The sequence below is a fragment of the Talpa europaea genome (genome assembly GCF_964194135.1).
Source record: "Talpa europaea genome assembly, chromosome: 7".
NCBI lineage: Eukaryota > Metazoa > Chordata > Mammalia > Eulipotyphla > Talpidae > Talpa > Talpa europaea.
Window position 1 is genome coordinate 90,391,483 of NC_140074.1, and position 17,654 is coordinate 90,409,136.

The 17,654-nt window shown below is 45.7% G+C and overlaps 1 protein-coding gene across 1 annotated transcript in view; it reads left to right on the forward strand.

Annotated features, from left to right (window-relative positions):
- Positions 1-1,024: 1,024 nt before the first annotated feature.
- The window catches only part of LOC311173804 (NACHT, LRR and PYD domains-containing protein 1-like), a gene marked incomplete at both ends in the record, with an annotated part of 199,360 nt that continues 182,730 nt past the window's right edge, over positions 1,025-17,654 (forward strand). Inside the window, 2 exons of the mRNA XM_084237900.1 lie at positions 1,025-1,040; positions 1,558-1,652. Of these exons, the coding sequence (XP_084094026.1) occupies positions 1,025-1,040; positions 1,558-1,652 (111 nt within the window). The remainder of the gene's footprint in view (positions 1,041-1,557; positions 1,653-17,654) is intronic.

Below are 17,654 nucleotides of genomic sequence, written 5' to 3' on the forward strand. Positions count from 1 at the left end.
TGTGAAGGGCATCATAGAAATACCTAACATTGAATGGGAATTCCAGAAAGATATAAAGAAAAATAGAGAAGACGTGATATTCAAGGAAATTTCCAAAATTGCCAAAAGATGTGACTTGTTAGAATGACAAAATAGAAAAATGAAAGTGAGAGAGAGAGAGATGAGTAATACACCCATTTTATAGAAACTAAAGAACACCAAATCTAAGGAAGTCTTCATGGCAACCTGACAGTATCCAGCAGGTACTTCAATTGTACTAAGAGCTGATTTTTAAATACCAACAATGGAGGGCAGAAGACAATGAAATATATCACTGTGGTAAGAAAATAATTGTCATCAAGAATTAAAGGCAGAATTCACTTTTTAAGAAGACATTTTAAAATGTCTATTTTGCCTTAAGTAGACAAAAGCAAAATAGACATTTTAAAACATGTTTCACAAATGAATCCTCACAAAAAAAAAAAATGGTAAAGAATGTTCTCAGGCAAAAGAAGAGCCCACAGGGAAGGTAAGAGCTGTAAGGCAGAATCATTAGCAAAGATACTGAGAAATATATAGGTATATATATTGCAAAACATTGACTGTAATTGACAGTAATAATCTTGACAAGTAAGGATTTAAAAGAAAGAGAGAAATTGAAATGCCAGTCATAGCAAATGGCAAATCTGTCTGTGGCATCAGAGGTCTTGCAATCAAATCAATTCTGGTTGATTTAGGCAGAAAAGAATGTATCAGGTGATAGGGGCTAGCTTGCACGCTTAACAAAATATTAGGCAACAAGCTTGTAGTGAAAGGCTGGGAGCCTTAGGTAAGTAAGAATGCTGAGAAACCAAAACATCGGCAAGGTAACGCCAAGAAAAATATAGACAGACCACTCCTGCAGAAACAGCTACAGCCAGACTATCCTTCCATGGTGCTCACAGACCCCTGACCCCACTGCTGCTGCCAAAACCATCCTGACTTTTCATCTGTGCTTCCCTGCCTCAAGGTCCTACTTAGGGGCATAAACTTATCAAGGTCGCACATGTATCTGCAGGAAGGTCAGCTTCCCAGCAGGAGGTGCGACCTTCTTCCTGCCAGAAACCACATAATGGTGGAGGACAGAGGAGGGGGTTCAATCCCCAAAACAAGAGTTTGAAAAGTGGATCTGAATGATTACCAAACACTTGATAAATGTACAAAGCCCTGGATCATTCTATTTCCCCAATGTCCTCGTGTCCTCCTTGTCCCACCTGTCTGGAGTCAAATCTACCAGCATCACTCCAAATCTTCATAATTACAAAGGCACCCCAGCACCTGTCACCAGGGAACCAAGCTCTTTCTCAGCTCCAGGACTACGGTTTGGTCCTAGGTGTGAGTGTCACTCCAGGGTTTGCTTGTGGTGCTCTACCCAAGAGATGGTGTTGCCCTCAGCTCCCAAAAACCCCAGTTCCAGACAAGCTGCCTCACCTGATGGGTCACACAGGAAGGCCTGCATCCTGGGACACCTGCCTCTGTCTGCCAAGCTTGCCAAGTGAGGGCACCACGTCCTCACCTCTCAAATCCTGTCCTTGACAGGCGACAATGTGGACATCTCCCGATTCCATGTGGCCCACTTCAAAGAGGAAGGGATGCTGCTGGAGGAGCCAGTCAGGATGCAGGCATGTTACGTGGTACTGAGAGCCCCAGCTTCTCCCCCATGGGAGTCCTACTGAGAATATTCCCAGTTACCAGGAATTTCATTCCCATCACCCCCACTGTGATGCTCTACCATCACCTCCGTCCTCATGAAATCAACTTCCATCTCTACCTGATCCCAAATGACTGCACCATTCAGAAGGTGATACTCAGACCAGAAAGGCCAGGTCATGCTGCAGACACCAGTGCACCCAGAGAGCCCCTAGGATGGGTCCACTGGGAATAAGAATGGGTCTCTACCAAGTAGGAGCCTCTAAATGGGTGGATCGTCCTGCTCAGCCCCACACTGCTGTCCTGTCTCCCTAACGTCTCTACATGGGTTTGTTGCTCCATCCCTGTACTCTGGACAACCCTTCCAGAGGTCAAAAGATGGGAGGGCTCCCTGCCCAGAATGTCACCTTCCCCCACCCTCACCCTTCTCTACAGTGACCTGATTCCCACCCTGAGCACAGCAGAGGACAAGTGTGGGCTCCTGTGTGGCAGGGCATGGGGTGTGGGAGGCAGGGGTGGTATAGACCCTTCCATCCACACAAACACGCAGGAGCCCCTCCTCACTTTACTCAGACCATGTTCAGAACAAAGGGCAGAATCTCTGAGCCAGAAGCCCCTCCTCCCTTGACCACTGTTCTCTTTGCCCCTTAGGCCTTAGATGATAAAGAAAAGCAGTTCCAGTTTGTTTGTTTGTTTGTTTAAGATTTATTTATTTATGCATACAAGAACTGGGGTACAGGCTAGAGGCCTGGGGGGGTGAGAGGATTCACCAGAGACCGAGTGGGGAACAGAATAGGCAGATCAACTGAAGTACACTGCTGACGGGAGCGTGAGTGAGTCAGGAAAGGTTCAAACTCATGCTGAAGTGGCTGTGGATAGCTTCATAGGTTGCATCTAAACCCTTTGCACCAGCAGGGGGTCCCAATATTTCCAGTTTGTGCAAATACACAAGCCACGCCCTCTGACCCCACTCTAGGCTCCTGCTTCACTGTGTCTGGTTCAGAGGAGATGAAGATAATCCCCGGGTGAGCAGCCCATCTCCCCCCTCATTAGGATCAGAGGTCATGCTAGGAAACTCCTGTAGGGCAGGTCTCAGAGCTTCCCCAGTGACAGGGTGCACTGGGGTGAGGCTGACAGTGAGTGGGGTTTGGAGAATTCTTGAGATATTGAGTGAGAAGAAAGTCATGGGAGGGAGGGTCACCTGCAGGATGGAGACAATGATGGGGTCTGACAATGATGGGAAGAAAGGAGTATACATCGGGGGTGCTGGGCTATGGGGAGGCCCCTGCTGTGAGCCACAACCACAAGAAACATGCTGGATCTGAACTGGGTTTAGCACTTGTTGCTGCGAGAGAACACACAGCATGGGGAGCTACAGTGCCTCAAGGCCAAGGGTGTCAGAAAGAAACTAAATAGGGTTTGCCCTTGTTTGTGTAACTTGATAGGGGTCTAAGGAAATGGAGATTTGCTCTGGACTGGGTGTTCTCAGTGATTGGGGACCTCAACTCACTGTAGTAGGTGGGCACAGCATAGATGAAGCTATAACTGCTCACTTCATGGGGAGGGGTGTTGTCATAGGGGAATCGTATGTCTTGAGTTGGGAAACATGAATGCAAGGATCACGTCTTTGGATTTCTCGCTGTGTCAGCAGCTCCCAGGGACAAGAGCCTGGGCTCAGCTGACCCACAGCAGGCCCCAGCGTCAGCTGTGCACTGTTGGAGACAAGGTGGCTCAGTGAGCAAAACAGATGAGTCACTGCCCTTGAGAATTTGACATTCTGGCAGGGTGAGACCTATGTAAATAATTAGAGAAAAAATGAACAAAACTGAGATGAATACACAACCCAGACGCATAAGACATGGACTACTTTTTACTGGACTCTCAGGGAGGGTAAGATTTGATTGAGACCTGAATGCTATAAGAGGTTTGGGCATAGAGACATCTTGAGCAGAGCCATTCTGGTGCACAGGGATAGAAGTGGGAGGAAGATGATCCCTCAGATGACAAAAGGAGGCCAAGGAGTGTAAGGGAAGAGCTTGGTGGTATAATGAGGGAGAAGGAAGAGATCAGAGGGTCAGACAAGAGGTGCGGGTTGCCCGGGACCCATTGTCTCTGTCGGTCCTGATGTGAGGGCCATGTGTTGCTCTAAGTGAAAGACAAGCCCTTACACGATCACAAACAAGGAAATACAAGCCCTTCGTTTAAATGATCCTGGTTGTTAGGAAGTAGTGGATGAGAGGAGGGCAGAGTAGAACCTGAAACCAATGAATAGGCTTCTGCACTCTGCAGGCAGGAGGTGGTAACGGTTTAACTAAGGACATAGCAGAGGAGATGGAGATACTTGATAGACTCTGTGTATGTGCTGCAGAATGAGCTAATAGGATGTGGTTAATCAGCCTCATGGGGGGAGATAAAGGAAGGCATTAAGATGACACCTAAATGAGAGTCGTAAGCAATAAGTGGTTGATGAGGCCATTTCCTGTGTTTGAGGTAAAGTGGGGAAGGAGCCTGCTGAGAAACAGTTGGGCATCAAGAGTTCAGTCTTGCAGTAACCAAAACAAACCAAAAATTTTCTCCCCACTGATTGGGAGAAAAATTTTGCACACAACACTAATGATAAAGGACCGATCACAAAAATCTACAAAGAGCTGACTAGACTCAACAAAAACAAAGTAAATAAACCAGTCAAAAAATGGGCAGAAGAGCCAAAAAGAAACTTCTCCAAAGTGGAAATGCAAATGGCCAACCGGCATATGAAAAAATGTTCAACATCACTCATAATCAGGGAAATTCAAATCAAAGCTACAATGAGATACCATCTTACATCAGTAAGAATGGCACAAATTAAACAAATTAGCAACAACAAATGCTGGTGAGAATGTGGAGAAAAAGGAACTCTCCTGCACTGCTGGTGGGAGTGCAAACTGGTCCAACCACTATGGAAAGCTTGTGGACATTCCTCAATCTGCTGAAAATGGAGCTTCCATATGATCCAGCAATTCCACTCCTAGGTATTTACACACAGGACACAAAAACATTGACTCAAAAGGACACCTGCACCCCTATGTTTATAGCAGCACTATTAATAATAGCTAAGCTATGGAAACAACCCAAATGCCCAAAAATAGATGACTGGGTCAAGAATATGTGGTATATACACACAATGGAATATTACTCAGCAATCAAGAAAAGATAAACTCATGCCATTTGTAGCAAAATGGATGGAGCTGGAGGGGATCATGCTCAGTGAAATAAGCCAGAAAGAAAAAGAAAAATACTGGATGGTCTCACTCATAGCAGGAATCTAGAAAACCTAAATAAGGGATCAGAAAAAAGACTAATTATAATGAAGTAAAAGTCAAAAACAACAGGCAACTATAAACCAGAGACACACTACGAGAGGTTGAGAGGATGAAGGGAGTAGGATCAAAACAAGGGTGGTGGGAATTTTATGGGAACTATAACCAAGAGGAAAAGGCATACATTGTACAAAATGAAAAATGATGTAAAAAATATATAAAATTTGAAAAAAGAGTTCAGTCTTGAATGTGATTTAGGAGAGGGATGAATGCGAATTTTCTGCTGATGGATGGAAACTGGATCAAATTTCAAATCTATCCCAAACACATGCTTTGGACTAAGGAGGGAGAGGGTTTGGATTTAAAATGGAGAAGACGGAGGAAGAACAATCTGATCTAATCTAGGAGATGTATTCACTACATTCCTGACTCATCCATGCATTACCCAACTATTTTTTCATTCTTCTGAGTCAGGACATGTAGAAAATTAGGAAAAGTGCAATGTGAAGCTGGCAATTCATTTCAAGACAGATCATCTGAGTGTCCCTAAGGGACTGAGCAGGACCCTCAGTTGTCAGAAAGACACGCCTTGCAGGAAGAACAGTGACTTTTCACAGGACTGCTCTTTCCTGCTCAGGAACTGGAGCTCTGCTTTTGGAGCCCCAGGAAGTCTCAGGGCTACAGTGAGATCTCCATTGGACATTTGGCTGCAAATAAACAACAAGAAAATGGGACTGTGGTGTGGAAAGCCTTGGTGAGACCAGGTAAATCAAACAAGTCCAGACAGCTCAAAAGTAGGAGAAAGAAAGTGTGTGTGTGTGTGTGTGTGTGTGTGTGTGTGTGTGTGTGTGTGTTGCATTTGTGTCCAAGAGAGAGAGACAGAGAGAAAGAGTGGGAGGATTTCCAGTTTGCTAATGAAAAGGGTGGGAATAAGTTATTTGACTTGTTCTAGCTCTGCAGCAGCAGGCATGGCAAGAATGTGAATTACAGTTAATCAGATTCTAAGCCCCCCGGACTATCCCATGCACCATGGTGTCCCCACACTGCCCTTCAATTAACAGATGTTGACACCCTCAAGGTCTTTGGCAGTGGTCTCTGATAGTGTGGACATAAGAAGAAAGAATGAGAATAAAAATATATATGGTTGCATGGGCTAAGTCAACTTTGGCAACATCAACTACTCTACCTGAATCACTCAGCGATTTCCAAGGCAGAAACAGGGAATCGAATAGTGAACCTTCAGAATTGGGAGAAACTTCACAATCTCTTGGTCCAGCACCAATAACACCAAGACCCAAACATCCTAAACAGGCCTTGTAGGGAAAACCTGTGGAAATGTGGGGAACCTGCCTCCCGCACTGCCATACATGCAAGACAGCGAGGAGGAAGGCGGGTGACTTGACTCTGCCCTGGCTTGGGAGACTCCACAGCTGTGAAGCAGCCAGCTCTGGGCAGGCCTGGGTTGGAGTCCAGCTCTGGATCTTACTTGCTGGGTGATCCTGGGAAATTCTCTTCACGCACTGGAGTCTCAGGTTCTTCATGTGTAAAATGAGGATCAGAATGTCTAACTTGAGGGCTGTTGGAAAGCTTAGACACAGTGATCTTTACACAGTGGGCCTTAAAAATAATAGCACCTGATTGTTCTCCCTCACAGTAAGACAGTTTCTTCCTCCTCTGTCTTAGTTCTGACCCTGGAGCTGACAGAAGAATCTGTCCCCTTCCCAAGGGAAAGCCCTTAGATGCATGAAGGCCGTGATCCCAGCTTCCTTGCATCTCCTCTTAGGAAGCTGAACATCCCTGGCTCTGTCCATCTTTCCCCTGATATTGTAGTTGTCACTCTTAGAGATTCGGTCGCCTTTCTCGGCACATGCTCCGTCTGTGGCTGGGTCAGGGGGACTCTGAGACCACCCATCATCATGGAGGATGAGGGACACCCTCCGCCCTTCATGCAGATGAACCCAGTGCTCCCAGCACCACACCTGAGCTCCCCTCTCCCCGGGCCCCTCCCCACATCAGGTGTATTCCACCAAAGCCATCAAGACATTGGGAATTGCAAATCCCATCATCACCAAAGGGAGGGTTGCTGGGATCTGAGAGTGGCGTTAAGTAGCCAGGTTTAGTATAAAACCAGACACATGGGCCTTGGGTCTCTCTCTTGGCCTCCCAGTTCTTAACCCCTCGCCAGCTCTCAGCGTACCAATGGGATTCCAGGTCAGCATTCATAAGTTTATCTCCCTCTTTTTCTCCCTGAGTTATTCATTTCTTCATTTTCCCTTTCTTTTGTAAATAAACCTTTTATTGACCTTTTTTTGTGTGCCTCCAGTTGAGTATTAATAAGTCCCTTTTAAGCATGCGGGTGAGACCCACAGTCAAGCAACCCATTTTATATTAGGGTTGCTCTGTTACACAACCACTATGGAAAGCTGTCTGGAGGTTCCTCAGTCTACTAAAAATGGATCTACCATATGATCCAGCAATTCCACTCCTAGGGATCTACCCAAAGGACACAAAAACATTAATTCAAAAGAACACCTCTACCTCTATGTTTATTGCAGCACTATTTACAATAGGTAAAACCTGGAAACAACCCAAATGCCCAAAAAATAGATAACTGGATCAAGAAGATGTGGTATATATAAAGTCAAGGCTGGGGCAGGGATGGGGTAGAAAAGGGGAACTTGAAACTGCTGCCACCTGCATCCCAGAGACGGCTAAAGCCCGGCCTGATAAGCAAGGATGAAAGAACAACCAGTTCTGAGAGAAAAACAACTTCTTTGAAAAGCAGCTTTGACCCAGCATTCTCCACCTCCCACCAAGGCCATACCCCACCCTATAAAATCTTACCCTCATCCCCCAATGGGCACCACTTCTCTAACCCCCATGGGGGTCAGCAAACCTTGCCCAGGAGTGCAATAAATTTCCTGCCTGTCAGAAACTTGGCCTGGCTCTCCTTCTCTTTACTGCACCAATCCTTTCAGTATATATACACAATGGAATATTATTCAGCAATCAAAAAAGTTAAACTCATACCATTTGCAGCAACATGGATGGAGCTAGAAGGAACTATGCTCAGTGAAATAAGTCAGAAGGAAAAAGAAAAATATTAGGTGGATTCACTTATAGCAGGAGTTTAGGGGTACCAAATAAGACATCTGTGTAAAAAAAAAATAATAACAATATAAAACACAACAAAACAAAAACAGACAATTATAAATCAGAGACATCCTTCAGGGAAGGAGGAGGGAGAGAGATCAGAGAGAGGAAGGGAGGAGCACAGGGGACTGTAGTGATGGTGCATGGGTGCATTTGTGAGGGAAATTTTATGGGAACTACACCTGGGCGGGGGAGCAAACATTGTTTAAAAATGAATAATGTTGTAAAAAAATTTAAAAAATTGGGCCTCCCTGGTGGCAAAAGGGGTTAAGACGCAACCTATGAAGCTATCCACAGCCACTGTAGCACGAGTTCAATCCCCAGTCAGGGAGATACCCATATGGTGCAGCAGACCTCTCTTGACTTGCCCGCTGCTCCCCTCAGCAGTGTATTTCAGTTGATCTGCCTGTTCTGTTCCCCACTGTCTCTGATGAATCCTCTCATCCCCCACACCCTTGATCTGATCCCCAGTTCTTGTATGTATAAATAAATAAATCTTCTTAAAAAATAAACAAAAATTTAAAATTTAAAAGAAAATAATTTCCCTCCACTAACTTCACCTTTTGTTGCTGATTCTAACCTGCTCTCTCCCTAGGCTAACCTTGTATTATGGGAGGGTCTGAGATAGTGAGAAGCAATAAAGAAGAAACAAGAACTGCCCCTTTATCTATCCAGATGTGAGTAAGAATTACAAGTAAAAAAATCTATGGAAATAGGAACCCTCCTTGTACTCCTAAGAGTATTTATTCCAGGGGGCTGAGCTTGGAGTCAGATGTACATTCTCCATATCTTCTGCACAGTCCTGCACAAGCAGAAATCATTCATCTTTTATTGAGCATTTTGTGCCTGGAGCAGGCACCGTGGGCACAAGCTGGACAGACCACACTCCCTGCCCCCAGGAAGTCACATCCTAAGTCTCTAGCTGGTTTCTCCAGCACCATCTCTTGCCACTTCCCACCACACATAGTTCACTGTGGTGACATGCAGGGACTAAAACTCCACAGATATAAGGGATGAGACATATAATTCATTTGACTCTATACAGAGAAAAATCATATTTTGCACCAAACTCAGCAGACCACACCACATCCCAGTTGCCTGGTAGAAGCAATTGCAGGGAAGACCCGAGATAGGCACACTCACCAGTCATCCAAGATCACACATTTCAGCACATTGCAGGCAGCTAGAGACACAGGGCGATGACCTTGGCTTTGAAGTCTAACAAGTCAGGTCTCATCTGCAAAATAAGGGCAGTGATCCCAATCTTGGCAAAGTGTTGGGAGGATGCAGTGAGGTAGTTCTGCAAAGTAGCTGGTGAGCTCCAGATCCAACTCAATGGCTACTATCCTCTGCTCCCCACCCGCTCCAGGGCTGCTGTGGTAATTCAACCACCTTGTGTCCTTTTACCATTTTGATCTGGAAGAACTCCATGTACAAATGGACATATAGAAGGAAATAAGATTTTAAAATTTTAAATTGCTACTTATATCAACCAAGTTAAAAAGAGAGTAGGGAGGAAGTCAGATGTAACCAGTAATTCAGCAGTCCATGAATCATGTGCTTTAAGATGCTATTTTATATGCATGTTTAAGAGATGGACCCAACGCTAACTTACAATCAGTGTGGAGGACAAAGCAATGAGGGATAATGGCCAGTTACTTCTGGAATTGCTTGAAGAGAAAGATAGGTGAGTTCCTAAGAAAGCATATTACTGAATCAAGAGTTTTAAGTGTGTGTCCTCTTCAATCTGCAAATTCATTTTCTAGGAATCTGTCCCTTAGATTTATTCACATGTGCACAAAAACATGTATGTGCACAGTGTTCACTGCAGTGTGGCCAGAAAGAGTGAAGAACAAATGAAAACAAATAAAATATCCATCAAATTAGACTGATCATATGAATGATATTTCCTCCAAACTATAGGACACTGTACAATTACAGAAGAGACAGAGAATGGCTTTGATGCATGGTTTGGAAGATCTCTTAAATATTTTAGGAGATAAAAGCCAACTGGCAAGTAATGAATGTCCTCTGTATGTAGTATGTAAAGTATAATTTCATTCATGCAAAATTCTTAACACTGGTTACACTGGGGAGTGGATAGAATTGAGCTGACAGAACTTAAAAATTAGTTTCATATTTTACTCTGCATATTTCTATTTTTTTTAAATTCTTAGAATTTAAATTTGAGTCCAAGGAGGAATGTTACTTAAAATTTACATGTAATAGGGTAGTAGTTTGTATCCATGTTGGAGTAATTGAACTTGATGATTGTGGTACAGTTATTTGAGAAAACATCCTTTACTTAGTAGACACTTACCAAACTACTTCAAGGTAAAAGGACATGACAGATGCAATTTATTCTCAAATAATCATCAACCAATATAAAAAGACAAAACAATAATAATAACTATAGGTGTTGTAGAAATAAATTCTAGCCTTTTACCCAGGCAGAGGAAGAACAAGTGGTACTTAAAGAATGGTGAGTTCAGGAGAAGATTTATTACTCATGCATGAGGTCCCAGACCTGGGTAGCCCCGTAAGGTCTGCGCACTGCTTTAACAACCAAAGATTCCTTTTATACGCAAATGTCTCCATATCTGTTACATTGATAACAACGTTCTTCAGCAGACACAACCATTTGTGGCAAAGTCCCCAGACAACGAGGGCAAGGCAAGGGGGGAAAGATGCAGGCATTCGGGTATGGCCTTGGAGAGACAGGCCAGCTGGCTGGCTGCGCGACCCTGTAGATAAGAGTGCTGAGGCCCTGCCATGAATCTTGAAAAGGTAAGAGCTGTAAGTAAGCAAACTTGCTGATTATGCCTGTATTGTCAGCACTCCTTCTGTTAGGGGGAAAGGATGTCCTGAGCTAATTCCATACAGGCTTTGTGGACTCCACCCCCACTCCAGACCAAAGCCATCAAGACACTGGAAATGACAAATCCCATCACCACCACAGGGAGGGTCGCTGGGATCTGAGGGTGGAGTTAAGCAGCCAGGTTTGGTATAAAACCAGACACGTGGGCCTTGGGGATTCTCTCTTGGCTTCACAGCTCTTGGCTCGCCACCAGCTCTCAGAGTGCCATTGGAATTCCAGGTCGGCAGAACGGGTAGGATGCATTTAAGACTTTATCTCCCTCTTTTCTCCCTGAGTTGTATATTTCCTCATTTCCCCTACCCTTGTAAATAAACCTTTTATTAACCTTTTGTGTGTGCCTTCAGTGGAGTATTAATAAGAAGAGTGTGGGTGAGGACCCACAGTCAGGCAACCCCTTTAATATCTGGTAACACTTTTGCCCACCTGTGCCTTTACAGCTGCTTCTTTTCACCAACTCTCTCCCTCCACAGGGCAACAGCTTCTTGCCTGCCGGTGATCTGCATCCTTATAGGACTTCTCGTCACTGACCTCCCTCAGCGGAGGTCACTCTCCTCAAGGCCCCCCACCTGCAATTATGTAGGCCTCTCTCTCAGCAAACCTGTCCCTTTCAGGGCAGCTCTTTCTGCCTGCTGGTGTCTATGCAAGTGTCCTTTATTCTTCTGTCCCTTTCCCTAATAAACCTCCCCTTTAAATATTAAAAAAAAAAAAAAAATTACACCTGCGTTGGAGTGACCATTGCACCTGGACTGGAAGTTCTGCTGCAATCTTTATTATATTCATTTGCTCAATAATGTATTTTCTCATAGAGAACCAGAAAGTCAACGTGTCGTAATATTAATAAGAGAGGAATTTTAGAAAAGTTTGTGTGGGAGTTTGTTGTAGGGCACTTGCAATTTTTCTGTAAGTTTTCAAAGTAAAACGGTTTCTAAAAAGTTGTTCACGATTTCTTCCTTCTGGCACAAAGACTTTGCTGTGTTCTTCCAGAGTTTGAGGATGGGTCCTTTCCACATGTAGGGCAGAAAATTTTGTTCTGGAAGAACTCAGTATACAAATAAGGAAGTAAGCTTAACAAATTCAAATTCAGGGGCCTCCCTAGTAGCTCAAGAGGTTGAGACGCAACCTCTGAAGCTGTCCACAGCCACTGCAGCACAAGTTCGATCCCCAGCCAGGGAGATACCCACATGGCGCAGCAAACCTCTCCTGACTTGCCCGCTGCTCCCCTCAGCAGTGTATTTCAGTACATCTGCCTGTTCTGCTCCCCACTCTGTCTCTGGTGAATCTGGTGAATCTTCTCACACACAGAGGCACACCTCTGGCCTGTACCCCAGTTCTTGTATGCATAATTAAATCTATCTTTTAAAAAAATACAAATTCAAAATTAAAGTAGGCTCCTCAGTAAAGCCAAGGATTTCATCAATCCATTCTAGAAAGCTATGAAACTGGAAAGGATTTGTGGGGTTCATGAGAATGTTATAGGGCAGCCCTGATACAAAACGGGGTGCCTGACTGTGGGTCCTCACCCGCGCGCTTAAAAGGACTTATCAGTGCTCTACTGCAGGCACACATGAAAGGTTTATTTACAAGGAAGGGCAAATGAGGACATGTACAGCTCAGGGAGAAAAATGGGAGACAAAGTTTTAAATGTGTCCTATCTGATCTGCCGATTTGGAATCCCAAATGGCGCTCTGAGAGCTGGCCGTGAGCCAGGAGCCGTGAAGCCAGGAGGCGAGCGATAGCGAGCGAGAGAGCCCGAGGCCCACCTGTTTGGTTTTAATACCCGACCTGGCTGCCTAACTCCACCCTCTGGTCCCAGCCACCTTCCCTTTGGTGGTGACGGGATTTGTCTTTCCCAATGTCCTGATGGCTTTAGTCTGGAGTGGGGGTGGAGTCCACAAAGACTGTATGGGATTAGCGCAGGACATCCTTTCCCCCTAACAAGAACTTTGGAATTTGTCTGCAGGGTGAACAAACAGGGTGGGTAATTGCTGCACCTCCCCCTGCAGTGACCTTTAGGGCTAACCGGCCCTAGGTCCGGCTGGGCAACCAGCGCGCAGGGGAAGAACAGCAAAACCCTACCTGCTGCACCTCCCCCCGCAGTGATCTTTAGGAATGGCTTTCGCCATGGTCCCTAGATCCGGCTGGGCAAGGGGGGGGGGGGGGGGGGGAGAACAGCCTGAAGCAGAGGAAGTGCAGCGGAAGTTCCCTGAAAAGGCAGAAGCTTATCAAAAGATAACGACCACCAAGAACCACTACAAGAATGCTAAAAATCTTATCCCGTCTTTCTAGAACTACAAACTTTAATCCCTTATCTGTCTTTCTAAACTTCCTCCTTTCTTCTATAATGGTCATTGTTTGTTATGTAGATCACCTCCCTGATAGTGATAGACTGAGCCCATGAGCAAGCTAATTTCCTTGATATTCATTCCTGTGCTTTTGGAAAACATATATATACTGGTCACAAACTCAAAGAAAATTACACTCAGATTTTCACTCTTGAAGTGTGTCTGTTTGTCATTTCTTTCACCGACGCCCTGACCACCCTGCACGCTTCTCTCAACCCTGAGGTGGCCTCATCGTCTACTGCTGTGCTTGTCCGTGGCAGGTAATCAGGGCACCTCATTTGCAACTGCCATTGTTACATGGCAGGGGGAGGGGTACCTTAGAACCCCCAAACCTGCCTGTTCTAAATAAGGTTCTGTCATCTACCGCATCAAGACAAAACATATAAGACTTTAATGGAAAGGAACTTTAATATAATTAATAAACAATATAGAACAGAAAAAGAATATAGTTTCTAAATCAAGCACCCAAAGTTACCCATTCCCTCGTGGGTAAAAGTCCACCCAAACAGGATTGGCCCAGAGCAAGGCCCGAAAGCCTGCTACAAGTCCGAAGCACCTTCTGGCTGGGACCCACAGAAAAGGATCAGAAACAACCAAACAAGTTTGGGAGGCAAAGAGCAAAATCAAAAACAAGCTAAAAGCTGCCATTGTCACCTCCCCACGGGTCAGTATCCCACATCTGTGTCACCCAGTCCAGGGCCAAAGGCAAGCGCAGTTTCTTCACATGTGTCTCTCTGCTCCACGTGCCTCTACCTGGCTCTCCATCCTGCTTCCTTCTCCAAGCTCTTCTCCAGTTTTCTCACTTCCCTGCTCAGCTCCACCCTCCTTTGTTATTTTTTTTTAAAGATTTATTTATTTATACAAACACTCAGTACAGTCAGAGGCTGAGAGAATTCACCAGAGCCAGAGCGGGCAACAGAACAGGCAGACTGACGAAGTACACTGCTGAGGGGAGCAGCGGTCGCGGCTGGAGAGGTCTGTCACGCCATATGGGACCCTCGCTGGTGGTTGGGGATCCAACAGGCACTGCAGAGGCTGCGGGCAGCTTTGCAGCCAAGCAGCCAAGCGCTTAAACGCTGTGCCGCCAGGGGAGGCCCTCCACCCTCCTTTGGGTGGGGCAGGGGACCTGGAACTTCCCCTTTTCCTGGGGAACACCCGGTTACACCATCTGAAGTGGGGAGCGGTCCTGTGTGCAGGATTAAGCCCTTGAACCCCTGGGTCCTGTGCTGTTGCATCGGGCAACAGCACACTGATAAAGAAACGGGAGTCCTAGAGCAGGCTCCATAATGCAGGATGCTGCTAAAGAGCAAGCTCCTGACTTTTTTTATTGATATAAGAATTCTAAAGTATCAGTCGAGAGGAAGGAAGACAAAGAGAAAGGGAGGGTGAAACTCGAAAAGGTGCTCTGTCATCTATAGTGCCAAGGGCTGTTGAGTCTGCCCTCCAGGCACTTCTCATCTGCTTGATGACTTGGTATTGTCATTGAGATCAAGCTCTAGTTCCCCAGCCAGGGTTTCAATCTTATCAACAAGGCTTTCCACTGATCAGCTTCTGAGAGCTTATACATTGGTCCTCCACCCCCCACGCCCCCCTCCATCCCCCATGCCATATTCCCAGTCATACTGTTAGGGGGAAAGGATGTCCTGAGCTAATTCCATACAGGCTTTGTGGACTCCACCCCCAACCCCAGGCCAAAGCCAAAGACACTGGAAATGACAAATCCCATCATCACCACAGGGAGGGTCGCTGGGATCTGAGGGTGGAGTTAAGCTGCCAGGTTTGGTATAAAACCAGACACGTGGGCCTTGGGGGGCTCCTCTTGGCTCTCTGCCAGCTCTCAGTGTGCTATTGGGATTCCAGGTTGGCGGAACGGAACGGGTAGGACGCATTTAAGACTTTATCTCCCCCTTTTCTCCCTGAGTTGTACATTTCCTCATTTCCCCTTCCCTTGTAAATAAACCTTTTATTAACCTTTTGTGTGTGCCTGCTATGGAGTATTAATAAGTCCCTTTGAAGCATGCAGGTGAGGACCCACAGTCAGGCAACCCATTTTATATTGGGGTTACCCTGTAATAATACATCTCAAGATGTGTAAGTCAGGAGTATGTTTTATGCATTGGTCATCAGCCCCCCGGGATGATCCCTGTCATACATCATGATGCAGACCCTTCCCAGGGAGATCCAGCTTTGCTCTTGATTGATTTGAAAGGCACCTTGCAGGGTTGGGCTCCTGTACCTAATGGACCAGGTCATTTTGACCTCGCTTAGGATTTAGAACTGTAGGTTACAAAATGGTGGCCGAACAGTACTTGGGAGTAGCAGACCCACACTGTGCTGATTTGGGGGAGTCCATGTCAGTATTGAGTTGTAGTGTAAAATGTAGCAGATCCCTTAAGGGCTAAACTTAGGCCATCTCAGGAAGGCAATTTAGGAAAATTCCAGTTCAAAACAATAGAGGCTGGGTTCCTGTCAAAAAAACATGTCCCTGATGGAGTTTTTAGAGTGTGCTGGGTCCTTGGGTTTGTTAGGGGGAAAGGATGTTCTGAGCTAATCCCGTACAGGCTTTGTGGACTCCACCCCCACTCCAGACCAAAGTCATCAAGACATTGGGAAAGACAAATCCCGTCACCACCAAAGGGAAGGTGGCTGGGACCTGAGGGTGGAGTTAAGCAGCCAGGTTGGGTATAAAAAACCAGACACGTGGGCCTTAGGGTCTCTCGCTCTGTCGCTTGCCTCCTGGCTTCATGGCTCCTGGCTGGTGGCCAGCTCTCAGAGTGCCATTTGGGATTCCTGATGGGCAGATCGGGTGGGACGCATTTAAAATTTTGTCTCCCATTTTTCTCCCTGAGTTGTACATTTCCTCATTTCCCCTTCCCTTGTAAATAAACCTTTTATTAACCTTATGCGTGTGCCTGCAGTAGAGTATTGATAAGTCCTTTTAAGTGCGCGTGTGAGGACCCACAGTCAGGCACCCCATTTTGTATTGGGGCTGCCCTATAACAGTTTCAATCTGGGAAAGGTTTCAACAGAGCTCCCGTTTCAGAGGCATGCAGCAAGTCTTTCCACGAGACAGAGTCGGTAGTCATATTTAAAGAACAGGTTTAGGGCCTCCCCTGGTGGCGCAGCGGTTGAGCAGCTGGGCTGCGGAGCTGCCTGCAGCCTCTGCAGCACCGGTTCGATCCCCAGCCGCCAGCGAGGGCCCCACATGGCGTGACAGACTTCTGCCGCCCGCTGCTCCCCTCAGCAGTGTGTTTAGTTGGTCTGCCTGTTCTGTTGCCCGCTCTGGCTCTGGTGAATTCTCTCACTGCTGCAGGGGGCCTTGCTGCCCCAGCCAAGTAAGACACTGGCAAGCAGCTAAGAAAAGGGCCTCACACCCTGGGGCCGAAGATTAAACATCCCTTTGTTTTTTGTTCTTGGTCATAAAAAAGAAAAAACTTCATGGACTATACATTGGTCAATAAATTAAACGTATAAGAATATTGTAAGTACATGGCATGGAAAAATACTTGCTTAAAAATTAAACACTGAATAATTTGGCCCACTTGACAATGGGAAATAATTACTGTGCTAGGGCATGTCTGATAAACAACCCAGAGCTGCTCATAATAATATTCCTCATATGGAAGTTCCGTAGAGAAGCCTTGTAATGAATCACGAAGTTGAGAAGTTGATTACGTTAGGAGTTTCTAGGTAGATTAAAAGTTCTAACAACTGATTACCGGGAAGCAACTGGTTTCTAGCTGCAGGCCGTATAGATAGAGGAGTCTCCTGATATTGTAACCTCTGCGATAGGTCAGTACCAAGGACTGTTAGCTGACCTAGGTAGTTGTTTAGGCTGAAATAATAAGTCTAAATTTTAATTATCTATTAACTTTTAAGGTCATTTCGTTTCTCAAAAACACATAGGCGCCAAAATGTCTATGGGAAAGGAATGTACTGATTGTTTTTGTTTTGCTTCTATGCATAAAATGATGTAATCCCATCTCTTGCCTTAATGTATAAATAAAGACCTGCTGAGACCCTCAGCAGGAGACACTTCAACATAGGAGTGTGTGTGTCTGCCTCACTCCCTTTCCCTTCAGCCCTTAAAGTTTTGCCTAGGCTGTCTCATCCTTTCAGGGACACCTGAGCCGACATTTTGCCGAAAGCTGGTCTTCAACAAGTGGCGCCTGGAACAGGGACCTGAAAGGTAATCTTTCTTTCCTCTTGAGGGATGGCTAGGATCTGCTCCATAGGGTAGGGTGCATACCCCCCTGTGGAGAAATAAGGGTAGGAGGGAGCAGTAATTCAGAACAATAAGGCGAGTGGGTGTCT